General features: G+C 50.1%; 1 protein-coding gene across 4 annotated transcripts in view; it reads right to left on the reverse strand.

The window, feature by feature from the left end:
* LOC120978007 (DAB2 interacting protein) overlaps nucleotides 1–19,008 on the reverse strand; it is a 115,749-nt gene that overhangs the window by 72,479 nt on the left and 24,262 nt on the right. For 3 of the 4 annotated variants that reach the window (XM_040406239.1, XM_040406238.1, XM_040406240.1), the window contains exons 1-3: nucleotides 8,877–9,020; nucleotides 7,938–8,036; nucleotides 5,909–6,463 (exon numbers count right to left, since the gene is read on the reverse strand). In XM_040406239.1, coding sequence (XP_040262173.1) covers nucleotides 5,909–6,463; nucleotides 7,938–8,036; nucleotides 8,877–9,020 — 798 coding nt within the window. Of the gene's footprint in view, nucleotides 1–5,908; nucleotides 6,464–7,937; nucleotides 8,037–8,876; nucleotides 9,031–19,008 lie in introns of those variants that run through there. The other variant, XM_040406237.1, reaches the window with a different exon arrangement.

Raw genomic sequence — 19,008 nt, forward strand, 5'->3', positions numbered from 1 at the left:
CCTGCAGATTATTACACCTCTGACCTCTACAGAGATCTGCAGAACATCGCTCTGTCCTCTCTGCCTCCTGACACATACATAGTGATATATCCTGCAGATTATTACACCTCTTACCTCTACAGAGATCTGCAGAACATCACTCTGTCCTCTCTACCTCCTGACACATACATAGTGATATGTTCTGAAGATTATTACACCTCTGACCTCTACAGAGATCTGCAGAACATCGCTCTGTCCTCTCTACCTCCTGACACATACATAGTGATATATCCTGCAGATTATTACACCTCTGACCTCTACAGAGATCTGCAGAACATCGCTCTGTCCTCTCTACCTCCTGACACATACATAGTGATATATCCTGCAGATTATTACACCTCTACAGAGATCTGCAGAACATCGCTCTGTCCTCTCTACCTCCTGACACATACATAGTAATATATCCTGCAAATTATTACACGTCTGACCTCTACAGAGATCTGCAGAACATCGCTCTGTCCTCTCTACCTCCTGACACATACATAGTGATATATCCTGCAGATTATTACACCTCTGACCTCTACAGAGATCTGCAGAACATCGCTCTGTGCTCTCTACCTCCTGACACATACATAGTGATATATCCTGCAGATTATTACACCTCTGACCTCTACAGAGATCTGCAGAACATCGCTCTGTCCTCTCTGCCTCCTGACACATACATAGTGATATATCCTGCAGATTATTACACCTCTTACCTCTACAGAGATCTGCAGAACATCACTCTGTCCTCTCTACCTCCTGACACATACATAGTGATATGTTCTGAAGATTATTACACCTCTGACCTCTACAGAGATCTGCAGAACATCGCTCTGTCCTCTCTACCTCCTGACACATACATAGTGATATATCCTGCAGATTATCACACCTCTGACCTCTACAGAGATCCGCAGAACATCGCTCTGTCCTCTCTGCCTCCTGACAGATACATAGTGATATATCCTGCAGATTATTACACCTCTTACCTCTACAGAGATCTGCAGAACATCGCTCTGTCCTCTCTACCTCCTGACACATACATAGTGATATATCCTGCAGATTATTACACCTCTGACCTCTACAGAGATCTGCAGAACATCGCTCTGTCCTCTCTACCTCCTGACACATACATAGTGATATATCCTGCAGATTATTACACCTCTGACCCCTCTAGAGATCTGCAGAACATCGCTCTGTCCTCTCTACCTCCTGACACATACATAGTGATATATCCTGCAGATTATTACACCTCTTACCTCTACAGAGATCTGCAGAACATCACTCTGTCCTCTCTACCTCCTGACACATACATAGTGATATATCCTGCAGATTATTACACCTCTGACCTCTCTAGAGATCTGCAGAACATCACTCTGTCCTCTCTACCTCCTGACACATACATAGTGATATATCCTGCAGATTATTACACCTCTGACCTCTACAGAGATCTGCAGAACATCGCTCTGTCCTCTCTACCTCCTGACACATACATAGTGATATATCCTGCAGATTATTACACCTCTGACCTCTCTAGAGATCTGCAGAACATCGCTCTGTCCTCTCTACCTCCTGACACATACATAGTGATATATCCTGCAGATTATCACACCTCTGACCCGTCTAGAGATCTGCAGAACATCGCTCTATCCTCTCTACCTCCTGACACATATATAGTGATATATCCTGCAGATTATTACACCTCTGACCTCTACAGAGATCTGCAGAACATCGCTCTGTCCTCTCTACCTCCCGACACATACATAGTGATATATCCTGCAGATTATCACACCTCTGACCTCTCTAGAGATCTGCAGAACATCGCTCTGTCCTCTCTACCTCCTGACACATACATAGTGATATATCCTGCAGATTATCACACCTCTGACCCCTCTAGAGATCTGCAGAACATCGCTCTGTCCTCTCTACCTCCTGACACATACATAGTGATATATCCTGCAGATTATCACACCTCTGACCCCTCTAGAGATCTGCAGAACATCGCTCTGTCCTCTCTACCTCCTGACACATATATAGTGATATATCCTGCAGATTATTACACCTCTGACCTCTACAGAGATCTGCAGAACATCACTCTGTCCTCTCTACCTCCTGACACACACATAGTGATATATCCTGCAGATTATTACACCTCTGACCCCTGTCTAGAGATCTGCAGAACATCACTCTGTCCTCTCTACCTCCTGACACACACATAGTGATATATCCTGCAGATTATTACACCTCTGACCTGTCTAGAGATCTGCAGAACATCGCTCTGTCCTCTCTACCTCCTGACACATACATAGTGATATATCCTGCAGATTATTACACCTCTGACCTCTACAGAGATCTGCAGAACATCACTCTGTCCTCTCTACCTCCTGACACACACATAGTGATATATCCTGCAGATTATTACACCTCTGACCCCTGTCTAGAGATCTGCAGAACATCACTCTGTCCTCTCTACCTCCTGACACACACATAGTGATATATCCTGCAGATTATTACACCTCTGACCTCTCTAGAGATCTGCAGAACATCGCTCTGTCCTCTCTACCTCCTGACACATACATAGTGATATATCCTGCAGATTATCACACCTCTGACCCCTCTAGAGATCTGCAGAACATTGCTCTGTCCTCTCTACCTCCTGACACACACATAGTGATATATCCTGCAGATTATTACACCTCTGACCTCTACAGAGATCTGCAGAACATCGCTCTGTCCTCTCTACCTCCTGACACATACATAGTGATATATCCTGCAGATTATTACACCTCTGACCCCTGTCTAGAGATCTGCAGAACATCGCTCTGTCCTCTCTACCTCCTGACACACACATAGTGATATATCCTGCAGATTATTACACCTCTGACCTCTCTAGAGATCTGCAGAACATCGCTCTGTCCTCTCTACCTCCTGACACATACATAGTGATATATCCTGCAGATTATCACACCTCTGACCTCTACAGAGATCTGCAGAACATCGCTCTGTCCTCTCTACCTCCTGACACATACATAGTGATATATCCTGCAGATTATCACACCTCTGACCTCTCTAGAGATCTGCAGAACATCGCTCTGTCCTCTCTACCTCCTGACACATACATAGTGATATATCCTGCAGATTATCACACCTCTGACCCGTCTAGAGATCTGCAGAACATCGCTCTATCCTCTCTACCTCCTGACACATATATAGTGATATATCCTGCAGATTATTACACCTCTGACCTGTCTAGAGATCTGCAGAACATCGCTCTGTCCTCTCTACCTCCTGACACATACATAGTGATATATCCTGCAGATTATTACACCTCTGACCTCTACAGAGATCTGCAGAACATCACTCTGTCCTCTCTACCTCCTGACACACACATAGTGATATATCCTGCAGATTATTACACCTCTGACCCCTGTCTAGAGATCTGCAGAACATCACTCTGTCCTCTCTACCTCCTGACACACACATAGTGATATATCCTGCAGATTATTACACCTCTGACCTCTCTAGAGATCTGCAGAACATCGCTCTGTCCTCTCTACCTCCTGACACATACATAGTGATATATCCTGCAGATTATCACACCTCTGACCCCTCTAGAGATCTGCAGAACATTGCTCTGTCCTCTCTACCTCCTGACACACACATAGTGATATATCCTGCAGATTATTACACCTCTGACCTCTACAGAGATCTGCAGAACATCGCTCTGTCCTCTCTACCTCCTGACACATACATAGTGATATATCCTGCAGATTATTACACCTCTGACCCCTGTCTAGAGATCTGCAGAACATCGCTCTGTCCTCTCTACCTCCTGACACACACATAGTGATATATCCTGCAGATTATTACACCTCTGACCTCTCTAGAGATCTGCAGAACATCGCTCTGTCCTCTCTACCTCCTGACACATACATAGTGATATATCCTGCAGATTATCACACCTCTGACCTCTACAGAGATCTGCAGAACATCGCTCTGTCCTCTCTACCTCCTGACACATACATAGTGATATATCCTGCAGATTATCACACCTCTGACCTCTCTAGAGATCTGCAGAACATCGCTCTGTCCTCTCTACCTCCTGACACATACATAGTGATATATCCTGCAGATTATCACACCTCTGACCCGTCTAGAGATCTGCAGAACATCGCTCTATCCTCTCTACCTCCTGACACATATATAGTGATATATCCTGCAGATTATTACACCTCTGACCTCTACAGAGATCTGCAGAACATCACTCTGTCCTCTCTACCTCCTGACACATACATAGTGATATATCCTGCAGATTATTACACCTCTGACCCCTGTCTAGAGATCTGCAGAACATCGCTCTGTCCTCTCTACCTCCTGACACATACATAGTGATATATCCTGCAGATTATTACACCTCTGACCCCTGTCTAGAGATCTGCAGAACATCGCTCTGTCCTCTCTACCTCCCGACACATACATAGTGATATATCCTGCAGATTATCACACCTCTGACCTCTCTAGAGATCTGCAGAACATCGCTCTGTCCTCTCTACCTCCTGACACATACATAGTGATATATCCTGCAGATTATCACACCTCTGACCTCTACAGAGATCTGCAGAACATCGCTCTGTCCTCTCTACCTCCTGACACATACATAGTGATATATCCTGCAGATTATCACACCTCTGACCCCTCTAGAGATCTGCAGAACATCGCTCTGTCCTCTCTACCTCCTGACACATACATAGTGATATATCCTGCAGATTATCACACCTCTGACCCCTCTAGAGATCTGCAGAACATCGCTCTGTCCTCTCTACCTCCTGACACATACATAGTGATATATCCTGCAGATTATTACACCTCTGACCTCTACAGAGATCTGCAGAACATCGCTCTGTCCTCTCTACCTCCTGACACACACATTGTGATATATCCTGCAGATTATTACACCTCTGACCTGTCTAGAGATCTGCAGAACATCGCTCTGTCCTCTCTACCTCCTGACACATACATAGTGATATATACTGCAGATTATTACACCTCTGACCTCTACAGAGATCTGCAGAACATCACTCTGTCCTCTCTACCTACTGACACACACATAGTGATATATCCTGCAGATTATTACACCTCTGACCCCTGTCTAGAGATCTGCAGAACATCACTCTGTCCTCTCTACCTCCTGACACACACATAGTGATATATCCTGCAGATTATCACACCTCTGACCCCTCTAGAGATCTGCAGAACATTGCTCTGTCCTCTCTACCTCCTGACACACACATAGTGATATATCCTGCAGATTATTACACCTCTGACCTCTACAGAGATCTGCAGAACATCGCTCTGTCCTCTCTACCTCCTGACACATACATAGTGATATATCCTGCAGATTATTACACCTCTGACCCCTGTCTAGAGATCTGCAGAACATCACTCTGTCCTCTCTACCTCCTGACACACACACAGTGATATATCCTGCAGATTATCACACCTCTGACCTCTCCTGAGATCTGCAGAACATCGCTCTGTCCTCTCTACCTCCTGACACATACATAGTGATATATCCTGCAGATTATCACACCTCTAACCTCTCCTGAGATCTGCAGAACATCGCTCTGTCCTCTCTACCTCCTGACACATACATAGTGATATATCCTGCAGATTATTACACCTCTGACCTCTCCTGAGATCTGCAGAACATCGCTCTGTCCTCTCTACCTCCTGACACATACATAGTGATATATCCTGCAGATTATCACACCTCTGACCCCTGTCTAGAGATCTGCAGAACATCGCTCTGTCCTCTCTACCTCCTGACACACACATAGTGATATATCCTGCAGATTATCACACCTCCCTCCTGCCGACCACGGCTTCTTACCTTGGCCTTTCCGGTGCTCTGCAGGATATGGACCAGCGCGGACGCCATCTCCTCCTTGTTCTTGACGCTGAGGACGGCCTCCAGGCTGGAGCACAGCACCATGTAGTTGTTGGTGATGTACTCGGCGAACTCCTTGTACAGCTCCATGGGCAGGATGCTGATGCTCTGGTAGCGGCTCTTCATGCGAATCATGGGGCCGGCGGACTTCCCTTTGCTGGTGTTTGTGGACACCACCGGATACCACTTTTCCACAAACTGCCGCCCTGTCACCGCGGTTACGGGGATGCTGACCAGGCCCACGTAGTTGTTCTTGTCCTTCTTCTTCTTCTTGTCCGTCTCCTTGTATAAGTGCACCATGATGCTCCTCAGGGGCGGCAGGTTGTTGAACTCAAAGTGCTCGCCCCAGAAGACGTTGTCCGTCTTCAGTTTGCAGGTGGTCCGTGCGTAGAGCACATCGTCCAGGAACAGCTCGCACAGGTACTTCTTCTTGGCCGGCAGGTCCTTGGCCTCAACAATCCACAGCTTCAGCATGTTCTCCGTCCGACGACTGTTATCCTGCAAGCCACAAACACCGTCAGTGCGCCATTCAGACACAGATTTCCTGCTCTGAAGCCAATAAAGTGGACCCAATCCTGCAACATTTTGTGAAAGTGTTGGAAAAAAAGTATTTAGGGGATTTCCGATAAATTTATTTTGTATTTTTACCACCAAGCAACCCTTGAAGCGCTGTCTGCGGAGTACGGGTACTGGTCTGTACCGGAGTTCGCCTGTACCATCCACGAAAGGCTCTGCCATAGAAATTCAGTGCAGGATGTCCCCTTGTCAGGGGGCCCGAACGTCAGGGGTCGCTTGGTGGCAAAATTAGAAAATAAATAGATAAAGTTTATCAGAAAAAATTATTTTTAGGGCATTTCTAACACTTTCCAAGTATCTTACTTGAAGGTTTAGGGAGACCTTAAAGGGGTTCTCTGTTTTCAGCAGATGGCGTTTATCCTGTAGACCAGGCATGGCCAACCTGCGGCTCTCCAGCTGTTCCAAAACTACAACTCCCATCATGCCCTGCTATAGGCAGTCTGGGCATGCTGGGAGTTGTAGTTTTGGAACAGCTGGAGAGCCTCAGGTTGGCCATCCCTGCTGCAGACGCAGTTACTACCAGGCTCTTCCTAATTGTCAGGTGGTCGGGAAGGGAGCTGCTGCGCAGAGACCAGGTGCTCTGGAAGGGAGCTGCTGCGCAGAGACCAGGTGGTCGGGAAGGGAGCTGCTGCGCAGAGACCAGGTGGTCGGGAAGGGAGCTGCTGCGCAGAGACCAGGTGCTCTGGAAGGGAGCTGCTGTGCAGAGACCAGGTGGTCGGAAAGGGAGCTGCTGCGCAGAGACCAGGTGCTCTGGAAGGGAGCTGCTGCGCAGAGACCAGGTGGTCGGGAAGGGAGCTGCTGCGCAGAGACCAGGTCGTCGGGAAGGGAGCTGCTGCACAGAGACCAGGTGGTCGGGAAGGGAGCTGCTGCGCAGAGACCAGGTGGTCGAGAAGGGAGCTGCTGCGCAGAGACCAGGTGGTCGAGAAGGGAGCTGCTGCGCAGAGACCAGGTGGTCGAGAAGGGAGCTGCTGCCTGGATATCCAAGAAGCCAGCGCTTATTCTATAGGGTGAAGCACAACCGCGGCTTCTGGATTGTAGGGTGGACATAATCATGGAAACTAGCAGTGTATGTGATGGAAAAATGAATCCAGCCAGCACAGGAGGCAATATGGAGAATCACTGCACATTAGTAACTTCCTCTGCTGAAGACAGACCACCCCTTTAAGCAGGTTCATCGGGGGGCAATCAAGTCAACACTCCAGAACCACCCAAGATGAACACCCTGCCCCCCCCCCTCCTTAGAAGCCGCCATCTTGGATACCATGTCCTCCAGATCTTCAGTACTGGTGTGAGCTTGGACAGCATGGAGGAGGTATGGGGGTGGAAGATGATGAAGCATTATGGAGGGATATGCGGGCAGAGTACCCGGGTGCCCGTTAGTGCGCTCTCACCGTACCTTATTTGGGTGTACGGCACGACGCAGGTTCTCCATCCATTTATCCCGCTCAGCTGATGAGCGGCACGAGAAGCATTTACTGCCAGACGACGCTGTGACCTACGAGGAAAACAGACGCCATGAGAGCACTCCGCATCCCTACATCCGGTATACATGCGCTGGCTTGTGTCGGTTTGTGCACGTGTGCAGTTTGATGGCGCTCAGCCCTGGTTGTCAGCCTCCATTACTGCACACAGTGTGGCTTTATTCTGCCATGTGTCCCCCGCCTCCCTCCGCCATGACACTATCCCCATGTCTAGAAGGCAGAGACGGAGCCAGTCTGGTGTAGAGGCTGGTGACTGGAAGACTGCCAGGCTATGCCAGCCCATCATCCACAATATGCCAGACCTGCAGGGTGGGAGACGACCCCTGTGACCACAAGATTCCAACAGATCTCCCCAGAACAGAAGCTAACAAGCAGGCGGCATGAGGTGGAGGAGACATCTCAGTGCCCCACCCTGGCCTTAGCCTGCAGCAGGCGAGGAGCTCCAGGACCCAAACCATGGAGTACAGACCTCCTGCTCTGACACACTGAAATCATCTCAGGGGACGGTATTCTGTGGACCTATCAAGTGACCAGAGATAAAAAGAACTCGCCATGAAACCGGGGGCCAGGAGGCCTACTATGCAACCAGGGGCCAGGAGGCCTGCTATGCGACCAGGGGCCAGGAGGACCTATCATATAACCAGGGGCCACGAGGACCCGACATGTGACCAGGTATAATGAGGAACTGCCACGTGGCCAGGGGGACCAGTCATGTGACCTGGGACTGAGAGGACCTGTTGGGTGACCATGGATAGTGAGGACCTGTTGGGAGACATGGGATAATAAAGACCAATGGCATGTCTTACACAGCGTGCTGTGTGCTGCCCTCATCACCTCAGTAGTAGTCCCCTTACCTCGAAGCAGTAGTCCTGGCCCAGGATGCTGCTGTGGACAGGTTTGATCACCACTTCTTCCTCCATGCTGAGATCAAGAGCTTCAACCGCACTGCTGGGACTAAGCAAAGACTCGTGGGAGCGCGATTCCTTCAGCCTCGGCATTAGATGTGACCTGCGGAGAGAAGAGAGGTGAGCGGCCAAATTCTGCCTCCTTCCCCGCCATGCCCAGCCGGAGACGTTTCCTCCTATGTGGTGTCACATGACCTGATGAGATGTCGGGGGTCACCCTGGAGGTCAGTGTCGCCTATATACAGGTAACATGATGTCATCACTGATGAGATGTCGGGGGTCACCCTGGAGGTCAGTGTCGCCTATATACAGGTAACATGATGTCATCACTGATGAGATGTCGGGGGTCACCCTGGAGGTCAGTGTCCCCTATGTACAGGTAACATGATGTCATCACTGATGAGATGTCGGGGGTCACCCTGGAGGTCAGTGTCCCCTATATAGAGGTAACATGATGCTATCACTGATGAGATGTCAGGGGTCACCCTGGAGGTCAGTGTCCCCTATGTACAGGTAACATGATGTCATCACTGATGAGATGTCGGGGGTCACCCTGGAGGTCAGTGTCCCCTATGTACAGGTAACATGATGTCATCACTGATGAGATGTCGGGGGTCACCCTGGAGGTCAGTGTCCCCTATATACAGGTAACATGATGTCATCACTGATGAGATGTCGGGGGTCACCCTGGAGGTCAGCGCCCCCTATGTACAGGTAACATGATGTCATCACTGATGAGATGTCGGGGGTCACCCTGGAGGTCAGTGTCCCCTATATACAGGTAACATGATGTCATCACTGATGAGATGTCGGGGGTCACCCTGGAGGTCAGTGTCCCCTATATACAGGTAACATGATGTCATCACTGATGAGATGTCAGGGGTCACACCCGGGATGTCAGCGCCCCCTATATACAGGTAACGATGTCATCATCACCAGAGGTGGAAGCGTCAGCCTAGGTCGTCAAATGATCTGATGAGATGTCGGGGGTCACCCTGGAGGTCAGTGTCCCCTATGTACAGGTAACGATGTCATCACTGATGAGATGTCGGGGGTCACCCTGGAGGTCAGCGCCCCCTATGTACAGGTAACATGATGTCATCACCAGAGGTGGAAGCGTCAGCCTAGGTCGTCACATGATCTGATGAGATGTCGGGGGTCACCCTGGAGGTCAGTGTCCCCTATATACAGGTAACATGATGTCATCACCAGAGATGTCAGGGGTCACCCTGGAGATCAGCGCCCCCTATGTACAGGTAACGATGTCATCACTGATGAGATGTCAGGGGTCACCCTGGAGGTCAGCGCCCCCTATGTACAGGTAACATGATGTCATCACCAGAGGTGGAAGCGTCAGCCTGGGTCGTCACATGATCTGGTGAGATGTCGGCGGTCACCCTGGAGGTCAGCGCCCCCTATGTACAGGTAACATGATGTCATCACTGATGAGATGTCGGGGGTCACCCTGGAGGTCAGTGTCCCCTATGTACAGGTAACATGATGTCATCACTGATGAGATGTCGGGGGTCACCCTGGAGGTCAGTGTCCCCTATGTACAGGTAACATAATGTCATCACCAGAGATGGAAGCGTCAGCCTAGGTCGTCACATGATCTGATGAGATGTCGGGGGTCACCCTGGAGGTCAGCGCCCCCTATATAGAGGTAACATGATGCTATCACTGATGAGATGTCGGGGGTCACCCTGGAGGTCAGTGTCCCCTATATACAGGTAACATGATGTCATCACTGATGAGATGTCGGGGGTCACCCTGGAGGTCAGTGTCCCCTATATACAGGTAACATGATGCCATCACTGATGAGATGTCGGGGGTCACCCTGGAGGTCAGTGTCCCCTATATAGAGGTAACATGATGTCATCACTGATGAGATGTCGGGGGTCACCCTGGAGGTCAGTGTCCCCTATATACAGGTAACATGATGTCATCACTGATGAGATGTCAGGGGTCACCCTGGAGGTCAGTGTCCCCTATATAGAGGTAACATGATATCATCACTGATGAGATGTCGGGGGTCACCCTGGAGGTCAGTGTCCCCTATATACAGGTAACATGATGTCATCACTGATGAGATGTCAGGGGTCACCCTGGAGGTCAGTGTCCCCTATATAGAGGTAACATGATGTCATCACTGATGAGATGTCGGGGGTCACCCTGGAGGTCAGCGCCCCCTATGTACAGGTAACATGATATCATCACTGATGAGATGTCGGGGGTCACCCTGGAGGTCAGTGTCCCCTATGTACAGGTAACATGATGTCATCACTGATGAGATGTCGGCGGTCACCCTGGAGGTCAGTGTCCCCTATATAGAGGTAAAATGATATCATCACTGATGAGATGTCGGGGGTCACCCTGGAGGTCAGTGTCCCCTATATACAGGTAACATGATGCCATCACTGATGAGATGTCGGGGGTCACCCTGGAGGTCAGTGTCCCCTATATAGAGGTAACATGATATCATCACTGATGAGATGTCAGGGGTCACCCTGGAGGTCAGTGTCCCCTATATACAGGTAACATGATATCATCACTGATGAGATGTCGGGGGTCACCCTGGAGGTCAGTGCCCCCTATATAGAGGTAACATGATGTCATCACTGATGAGATGTCAGGGGTCACCCTGGAGGTCAGTGTCCCCTATATACAGGTAACATGATGTCATCATCACCAGAGGTGGAAGCAGCAGCCTAGGTCGTCACATGATCTGATGAGATGTCAGGGGTCACCCCTGGAGGTCAGTGTCCCCTATATAGAGGTAACATGATGTCATCACTGATGAGATGTCGGGGGTCACCCTGGAGGTCAGTGTCCCCTATATACAGGTAACATGATGTCATCACTGATGAGATGTCGGGGGTCACCCTGGAGGTCAGCGCCCCCTATGTACAGGTAACATGATGTCATCACCAGAGATGGAAGCGTCAGCCTAGGTCGTCACATGACCTGATGAGATGTCGGGGGTCACCCTGGAGGTCAGCGCCCCCTATATAGAGGTAACATGATGTCATCACTGATGAGATGTCAGGGGTCACCCTGGAGGTCAGCGCCCCCTATATAGAGGTAACATGATGCCATCACTGATGAGATGTCGGGGGTCACCCTGGAGGTCAGTGTCCCCTATATACAGGTAACATGATGTCATCACTGATGAGATGTCAGGGGTCACCCTGGAGGTCAGCGCCCCCTATATAGAGGTAACATGATGCCATCACTGATGAGATGTCGGGGGTCACCCTGGAGGTCAGCGCCCCCTACTTACAGGTAACATGATGTCATCACTGATGAGATGTCAGGGGTCACCCGGGAGGTCAGCGCCCCCTATATAGAGGTAACATGATGTCATCACTGATGAGATGTCAGGGGTCACACCCGGGATGTCAGCGCCCCCTATGTACAGGTAACATGATGTCATCATCACCAGAGGTGGAAGCAGCAGCCTAGGTCGTCACATGATCTGATGAGATGTCAGGGGTCACCCCTGGAGGTCAGTGTCCCCTATATAGAGGTAACATGATGTCATCACTGATGAGATGTCGGGGGTCACCCTGGAGGTCAGTGTCCCCTATATACAGGTAACATGATGTCATCACTGATGAGATGTCGGGGGTCACCCTGGAGGTCAGCGCCCCCTATGTACAGGTAACATGATGTCATCACCAGAGATGGAAGCGTCAGCCTAGGTCGTCACATGATCTGGTGAGATGTCGGCGGTCACCCTGGAGGTCAGTGTCCCCTATGTACAGGTAACATGATGTCATCACTGATGAGATGTCAGGGGTCACCCTGGAGGTCAGCGCCCCCTATATAGAGGTAACATGATGTCATCACTGATGAGATGTCAGGGGTCACCCTGGAGGTCAGCGCCCCCTATATAGAGGTAACATGATGCCATCACTGATGAGATGTCGGGGGTCACCCTGGAGGTCAGCGTCCCCTATATAGAGGTAACATGATGTCATCACTGATGAGATGTCAGGGGTCACCCTGGAGGTCAGCGCCCCCTATATAGAGGTAACATGATGCCATCACTGATGAGATGTCGGGGGTCACCCTGGAGGTCAGTGTCCCCTATATAGAGGTAACATGATGTCATCACTGATGAGATGTCAGGGGTCACCCTGGAGGTCAGCGCCCCCTATGTACAGGTAACATGATGTCATCACCAGAGATGGAAGCGTCAGCCTAGGTCGTCACATGATCTGGTGAGATGTCGGCGGTCACCCTGGAGGTCAGTGTCCCCTATGTACAGGTAACATGATGTCATCACTGATGAGATGTCGGGGGTCACCCCTGGAGGTCAGTGTCCCCTATATACAGGTAACATGATGTCATCACTGATGAGATGTCGGGGGTCACCCCTGGAGGTCAGTGTCCCCTATATACAGGTAACATGATGTCATCACTGATGAGATGTCAGGGGTCACCCTGGAGGTCAGCGCCCCCTATGTACAGGTAACATGATGTCATCACTGATGAGATGTCAGGGGTCACCCGGGAGGTCAGCGCCCCCTATGTACAGGTAACATGATGTCATCACCAGAGATGGAAGCGTCAGCCTAGGTCGTCACATGATCTGATGAGATGTCGGCGGTCACCCTGGAGGTCAGTGTCCCCTATGTACAGGTAACATGATGTCATCACTGATGAGATGTCAGGGGTCACCCTGGAGGTCAGCGCCCCCTATGTACAGGTAACATGATGTCATCACTGATGAGATGTCAGGGGTCACCCTGGAGGTCAGCGCCCCCTATGTACAGGTAACATGATGTCATCACCAGAGGTGGAAGCGGCAGCCTAGGTCATCACATGATCTGATGAGATGTCGGCGGTCACCCTGGAGGTCAGTGTCCCCTATGTACAGGTAACATGATGTCATCACTGATGAGATGTCAGGGGTCACCCTGGAGGTCAGCGCCCCCTATGTACAGGTAACATGATGTCATCACTGATGAGATGTCAGGGGTCACCCTGGAGGTCAGCGCCCCCTATGTACAGGTAACATGATGTCATCACCAGAGATGGAAGCGTCAGCCTAGGTCGTCACATGATCTGATGAGATGTCGGCGGTCACCCTGGAGGTCAGTGTCCCCTATGTACAGGTAACATGATGTCATCACTGATGAGATGTCAGGGGTCACCCTGGAGGTCAGCGCCCCCTATGTACAGGTAACATGATGTCATCACCAGAGATGGAAGCGTCAGCCTAGGTCGTCACATGATCTGATGAGATGTCAGGGGTCACCCGGGAGGTCAGCGCCCCCTATGTACAGGTAACATGATGTCATCACCAGAGGTGGAAGCGTCAGCCTAGGTCGTCACATGATCTGATGAGATGTCGGGGGTCACCCTGGAGGTCAGTGTCCCCTATATACAGGTAACATGATGTCATCACTGATGAGATGTCAGGGGTCACCCTGGAGGTCAGTGTCGCCTATATACAGGTAACATGATGTCATCACTGATGAGATGTCAGGGGTCACCCTGGAGGTCAGCGCCCCCTATATACAGGTAACATGATGTCATCACCAGAGATGGAAGCGTCAGCCTAGGTCATCACATGATCTGATGAGATGTCAGGGGTCACCCTGGAGGTCAGCGCCCCCTATGTACAGGTAACATGATGTCATCACCAGAGATGTCAGGGGTCACCCTGGAGATCAGCGCCCCCTATGTACAGGTAACGATGTCATCACCAGAGGTGGAAGCGTCAGCCTGGGTCGTCACATGATCTGATGAGATGATTTTGGGGGCCATAGAAATGTGGGGGCTCAGAAGCTGCACTTCTCTCTGACAAAGCAGCATCACTGCAGTTATATACAGAACTCATACTACAACTGCTGACAACAGTCTCCAAATGTCTGAGAGGTTGTCACAGCCCCGCCACAGATTTAGTTTTAGACTGTGATCAGTAAAGCTCTATCATCTCACTGCCCCCAATATCCACACATGTCCAGTTGTTCTGTCCCCAGGGGCTTCCCACTTAACACCTGGACACAACCACTGGAGCGGAGGAGACATGTCACAGCATCACCTTAGACGCACGACAACTTGTGACAGGAGGAAACAACCAGAGAAGAAATCATCAGGACCACCGACATCCCGGATATCAGTCAGACGCAGCGTCCAGAGACCTCAGTCATCAGGAGACTAATAACAGGAGGAAACAACCAGAGAAGAAATCATCAGGACCACCGACACCCCGGATATCAGTCAGACGCAGCGTCCAGAGACCTCAGTCATCAGGAGACTAATAACAGGAGGAAACAACCAGAGAAGAAATCATCAGGACCACCGACACCCCGGATATCAGTCAGACGCAGCGTCCAGAGACCTCAGTCATCAGGAGACTAATAACAGGAGGAAACAACCAGAGAAGAAATCATCAGGACCACCGACACCCCGGATATCAGTCAGACGCAGCGTCCAGAGACCTCAGTCATCAGGAGACTAATAACAGGAGGAAACAACCAGAGAAGAAATCATCAGGACCACCGACACCCCGGATATCAGTCAGACGCAGCGTCCAGAGACCTCAGTCATCAGGAGACTAATAACAGGAGGAAACAACCAGAGAAGAAATCATCAGGACCACCGACACCCCGGATATCAGTCAGACGCAGCGTCCAGAGACCACAGTCATCAGGAGACTAATAACAGGAGGAAACAACCAGAGAAGAAATCATCAGGACCACCGACATCCCGGATATCAGTCAGACGCAGCGTCCAGAGACCTCAGTCATCAGGAGACTAATAACAGGAGGAAACAACCAGAGAAGAAATCATCAGGACCACCGACACCCCGGATATCAGTCAGACGCAGCGTCCAGAGACCTCAGTCATCAGGAGACTAATAACAGGAGGAAACAACCAGAGAAGAAATCATCAGGACCACCGACATCCCGGATATCAGTCAGACGCAGCGTCCAGAGACCTCAGTCATCAGGAGACTAATAACAGGAGGAAACAACCAGAGAAGAAATCATCAGGACCACCGACACCCCGGATATCAGTCAGACGCAGCGTCCAGAGACCACAGTCATCAGGAGACTAATAACAGGAGGAAACAACCAGAGAAGAAATCATCAGGACCACCGACACCCCGGATATCAGTCAGACGCAGCGTCCAGAGACCTCAGTCATCAGGAGACTAATAACAGGAGGAAACAACCAGAGAAGAAATCATCAGGACCACCGACACCCCGGATATCAGTCAGACGCAGCGTCCAGAGACCTCAGTCATCAGGAGACTAATAACAGGAGGAAACAACCAGAGAAGAAATCATCAGGACCACCGACACCCCGGATATCAGTCAGACGCAGCGTCCAGAGACCTCAGTCATCAGGAGACTAATAACAGGAGGAAACAACCAGAGAAGAAATCATCAGGACCACCGACACCCCGGATATCAGTCAGACGCAGCGTCCAGAGACCACAGTCATCAGGAGACTAATAACAGGAGGAAACAACCAGAGAAGAAATCATCAGGACCACCGACACCCCGGATATCAGACGCAGCGTCCAGAGACCTCAGTCATCAGGAGACTAATAACAGGAGGAAACAACCAGAGAAGAAATCATCAGGACCACCGACACCCCGGATATCAGTCAGACGCAGCGTCCAGAGACCTCAGTCATCAGGAGACTAATAACAGGAGGAAACAACCAGAGAAGAAATCATCAGGACCACCGACACCCCGGATATCAGTCAGACGCAGCGTCCAGAGACCACAGTCATCAGGAGACTAATAACAGGAGGAAACAACCAGAGAAGAAATCATCAGGACCACCGACATCCCGGATATCAGTCAGACGCAGCGTCCAGAGACCTCAGTCATCAGGAGACTAATAACAGGAGGAAACAACCAGAGAAGAAATCATCAGGACCACCGACACCCCGGATATCAGTCAGACGCAGCGTCCAGAGACCTCAGTCATCAGGAGACTAATAACAGGAGGAAACAACCAGAGAAGAAATCATCAGGACCACCGACACCCCGGATATCAGTCAGACGCAGCGTCCAGAGACCTCAGTCATCAGGAGACTAATAACAGGAGGAAACAACCAGAGAAGAAATCATCAGGACCACCGACACCCCGGATATCAGTCAGACGCAGCGTCCAGAGACCTCAGTCATCAGGAGACTAATAACAGGAGGTAACAACCAGAGAAGAAATCATCAGGACCACCGACACCCCGGATATCAGTCAGACGCAGCGTCCAGAGACCTTAGTCATCAGGAGACTAATAACAGGAGGAAACAACCAGAGAAGAAATCATCAGGACCACCAACACCCCGGATATCAGTCAGACGCAGCGTCCAGAGACCTCAGTCATCAGGAGACTAATAACAGGAGGAAACAACCAGAGAAGAAATCATCAGGACCACCGACACCCCGGATATCAGTCAGACGCAGCGTCCAGAGACCTCAGTCATCAGGAGACTAATAACAGGAGGAAACAACCAGAGAAGAAATCATCAGGACCACCGACACCCCGGATATCAGTCAGACGCAGCGTCCAGAGACCTTAGTCATCAGGAGACTAATAACAGGAGGAAACAACCAGAGAAGAAATCATCAGGACCACCGACACCCCGGATATCAGTCAGACGCAGCGTCCAGAGACCTCAGTCATCAGGAGACTAATAACAGGAGGAAACAACCAGAGAAGAAATCATCAGGACCACCGACACCCCGGATATCAGTCAGACGCAGCGTCCAGAGACCTCAGTCATCAGGAGACTAATAACAGGAGGAAACAACCAGAGAAGAAATCATCAGGACCACCGACACCCCGGATATCAGTCAGACGCAGCGTCCAGAGACCTCAGTCAGTTTCACCTTAATTACCATTTAATTTTCTAAAACGGTGATATTTTCTTGCAACTGAGACGGTCTACACGGCGCCATACAACACCGATTATTAAATACAGATGACAGAGCAGTCCCCGGGATCAGCAGAGTCACACACTATTATATAAAGATGATAGAGCAGTCCCCGGGATCAGCGGCGTCACACCTCGATTATTATATACAGATGACAGAGCAGTCCCCGGGATCAGCGGCGTCACACACTGACTATCATATAAAGATGATAGAGCAGTCCCCAGGATCAGCGGCGGCACACCTCGATTATTATATACAGATGAGAGCACAGTCCCTGGGATCAGTGACGCCACACCTCGATTATTATATACAGATGAGAGCACAGTCCCCGGGATCAGCGTCGTCACACACTGACTATTATATACAGATGAGAGCACAGTCCCTGGGATCAGTGGCGGCACACCTCGATTATTATATACAGATGAGAGCACGGTCACCGGGATCAGCGGCGGCACACCTCGATTATTATATACAGATGAGAGCACAGTCCCCGGGATCAGCGTCGTCACACACTGACTATTATATAAAGATGATAGAGCAGTCCCCGGGATCAGCGGCGTCGCACCTCGATTATTATATACAGATGAGAGCACAGTCCCTGGGATCAGTGACGCCACACCTCGATTATTATATACAGATGATAGAGCACAGTCCCTGGGATCAGTGACGCCACACCTCGATTATTATATAAAGATGAGAGCACAGTCCCTGGGATCAGTGGCGGCACACCTCGATTATTATATACAGATGAGAGCACAGTCCCCGGGATCAGCATCGTCACACACTGACTATTATATACAGATGAGAGAACAGTCCCCGGGATCAGTGGCGTCACACCTCGATTATTATATACAGATGAGAGCACGGTCACCGGGATCAGCATCGTCACACACTGACTATTATATACAGATGAGAGAACAGTCCCCGGGATCAGTGGCGCCACACCTCGATTATTATATACAGATGAGAGCACAGTCCCCGGGATCAGTGGCGTTGCACCTCGATTATTATATACAGATGATAGAGCACAGTCTCTGGGATCAGCGGCGGCACACCTCGATTATTAAATACAGATGAGAGAACAGTCCCTGGGATCAGTGGCGCCACACCTCGATTATTATATACAGATGATAGAGCACAGTCCCTGGGATCAGTGACGCCACACCTCGATTA

This window comes from Bufo bufo, chromosome 8 (assembly GCF_905171765.1).
Source record: "Bufo bufo chromosome 8, aBufBuf1.1, whole genome shotgun sequence".
Lineage (NCBI taxonomy): Eukaryota > Metazoa > Chordata > Amphibia > Anura > Bufonidae > Bufo > Bufo bufo.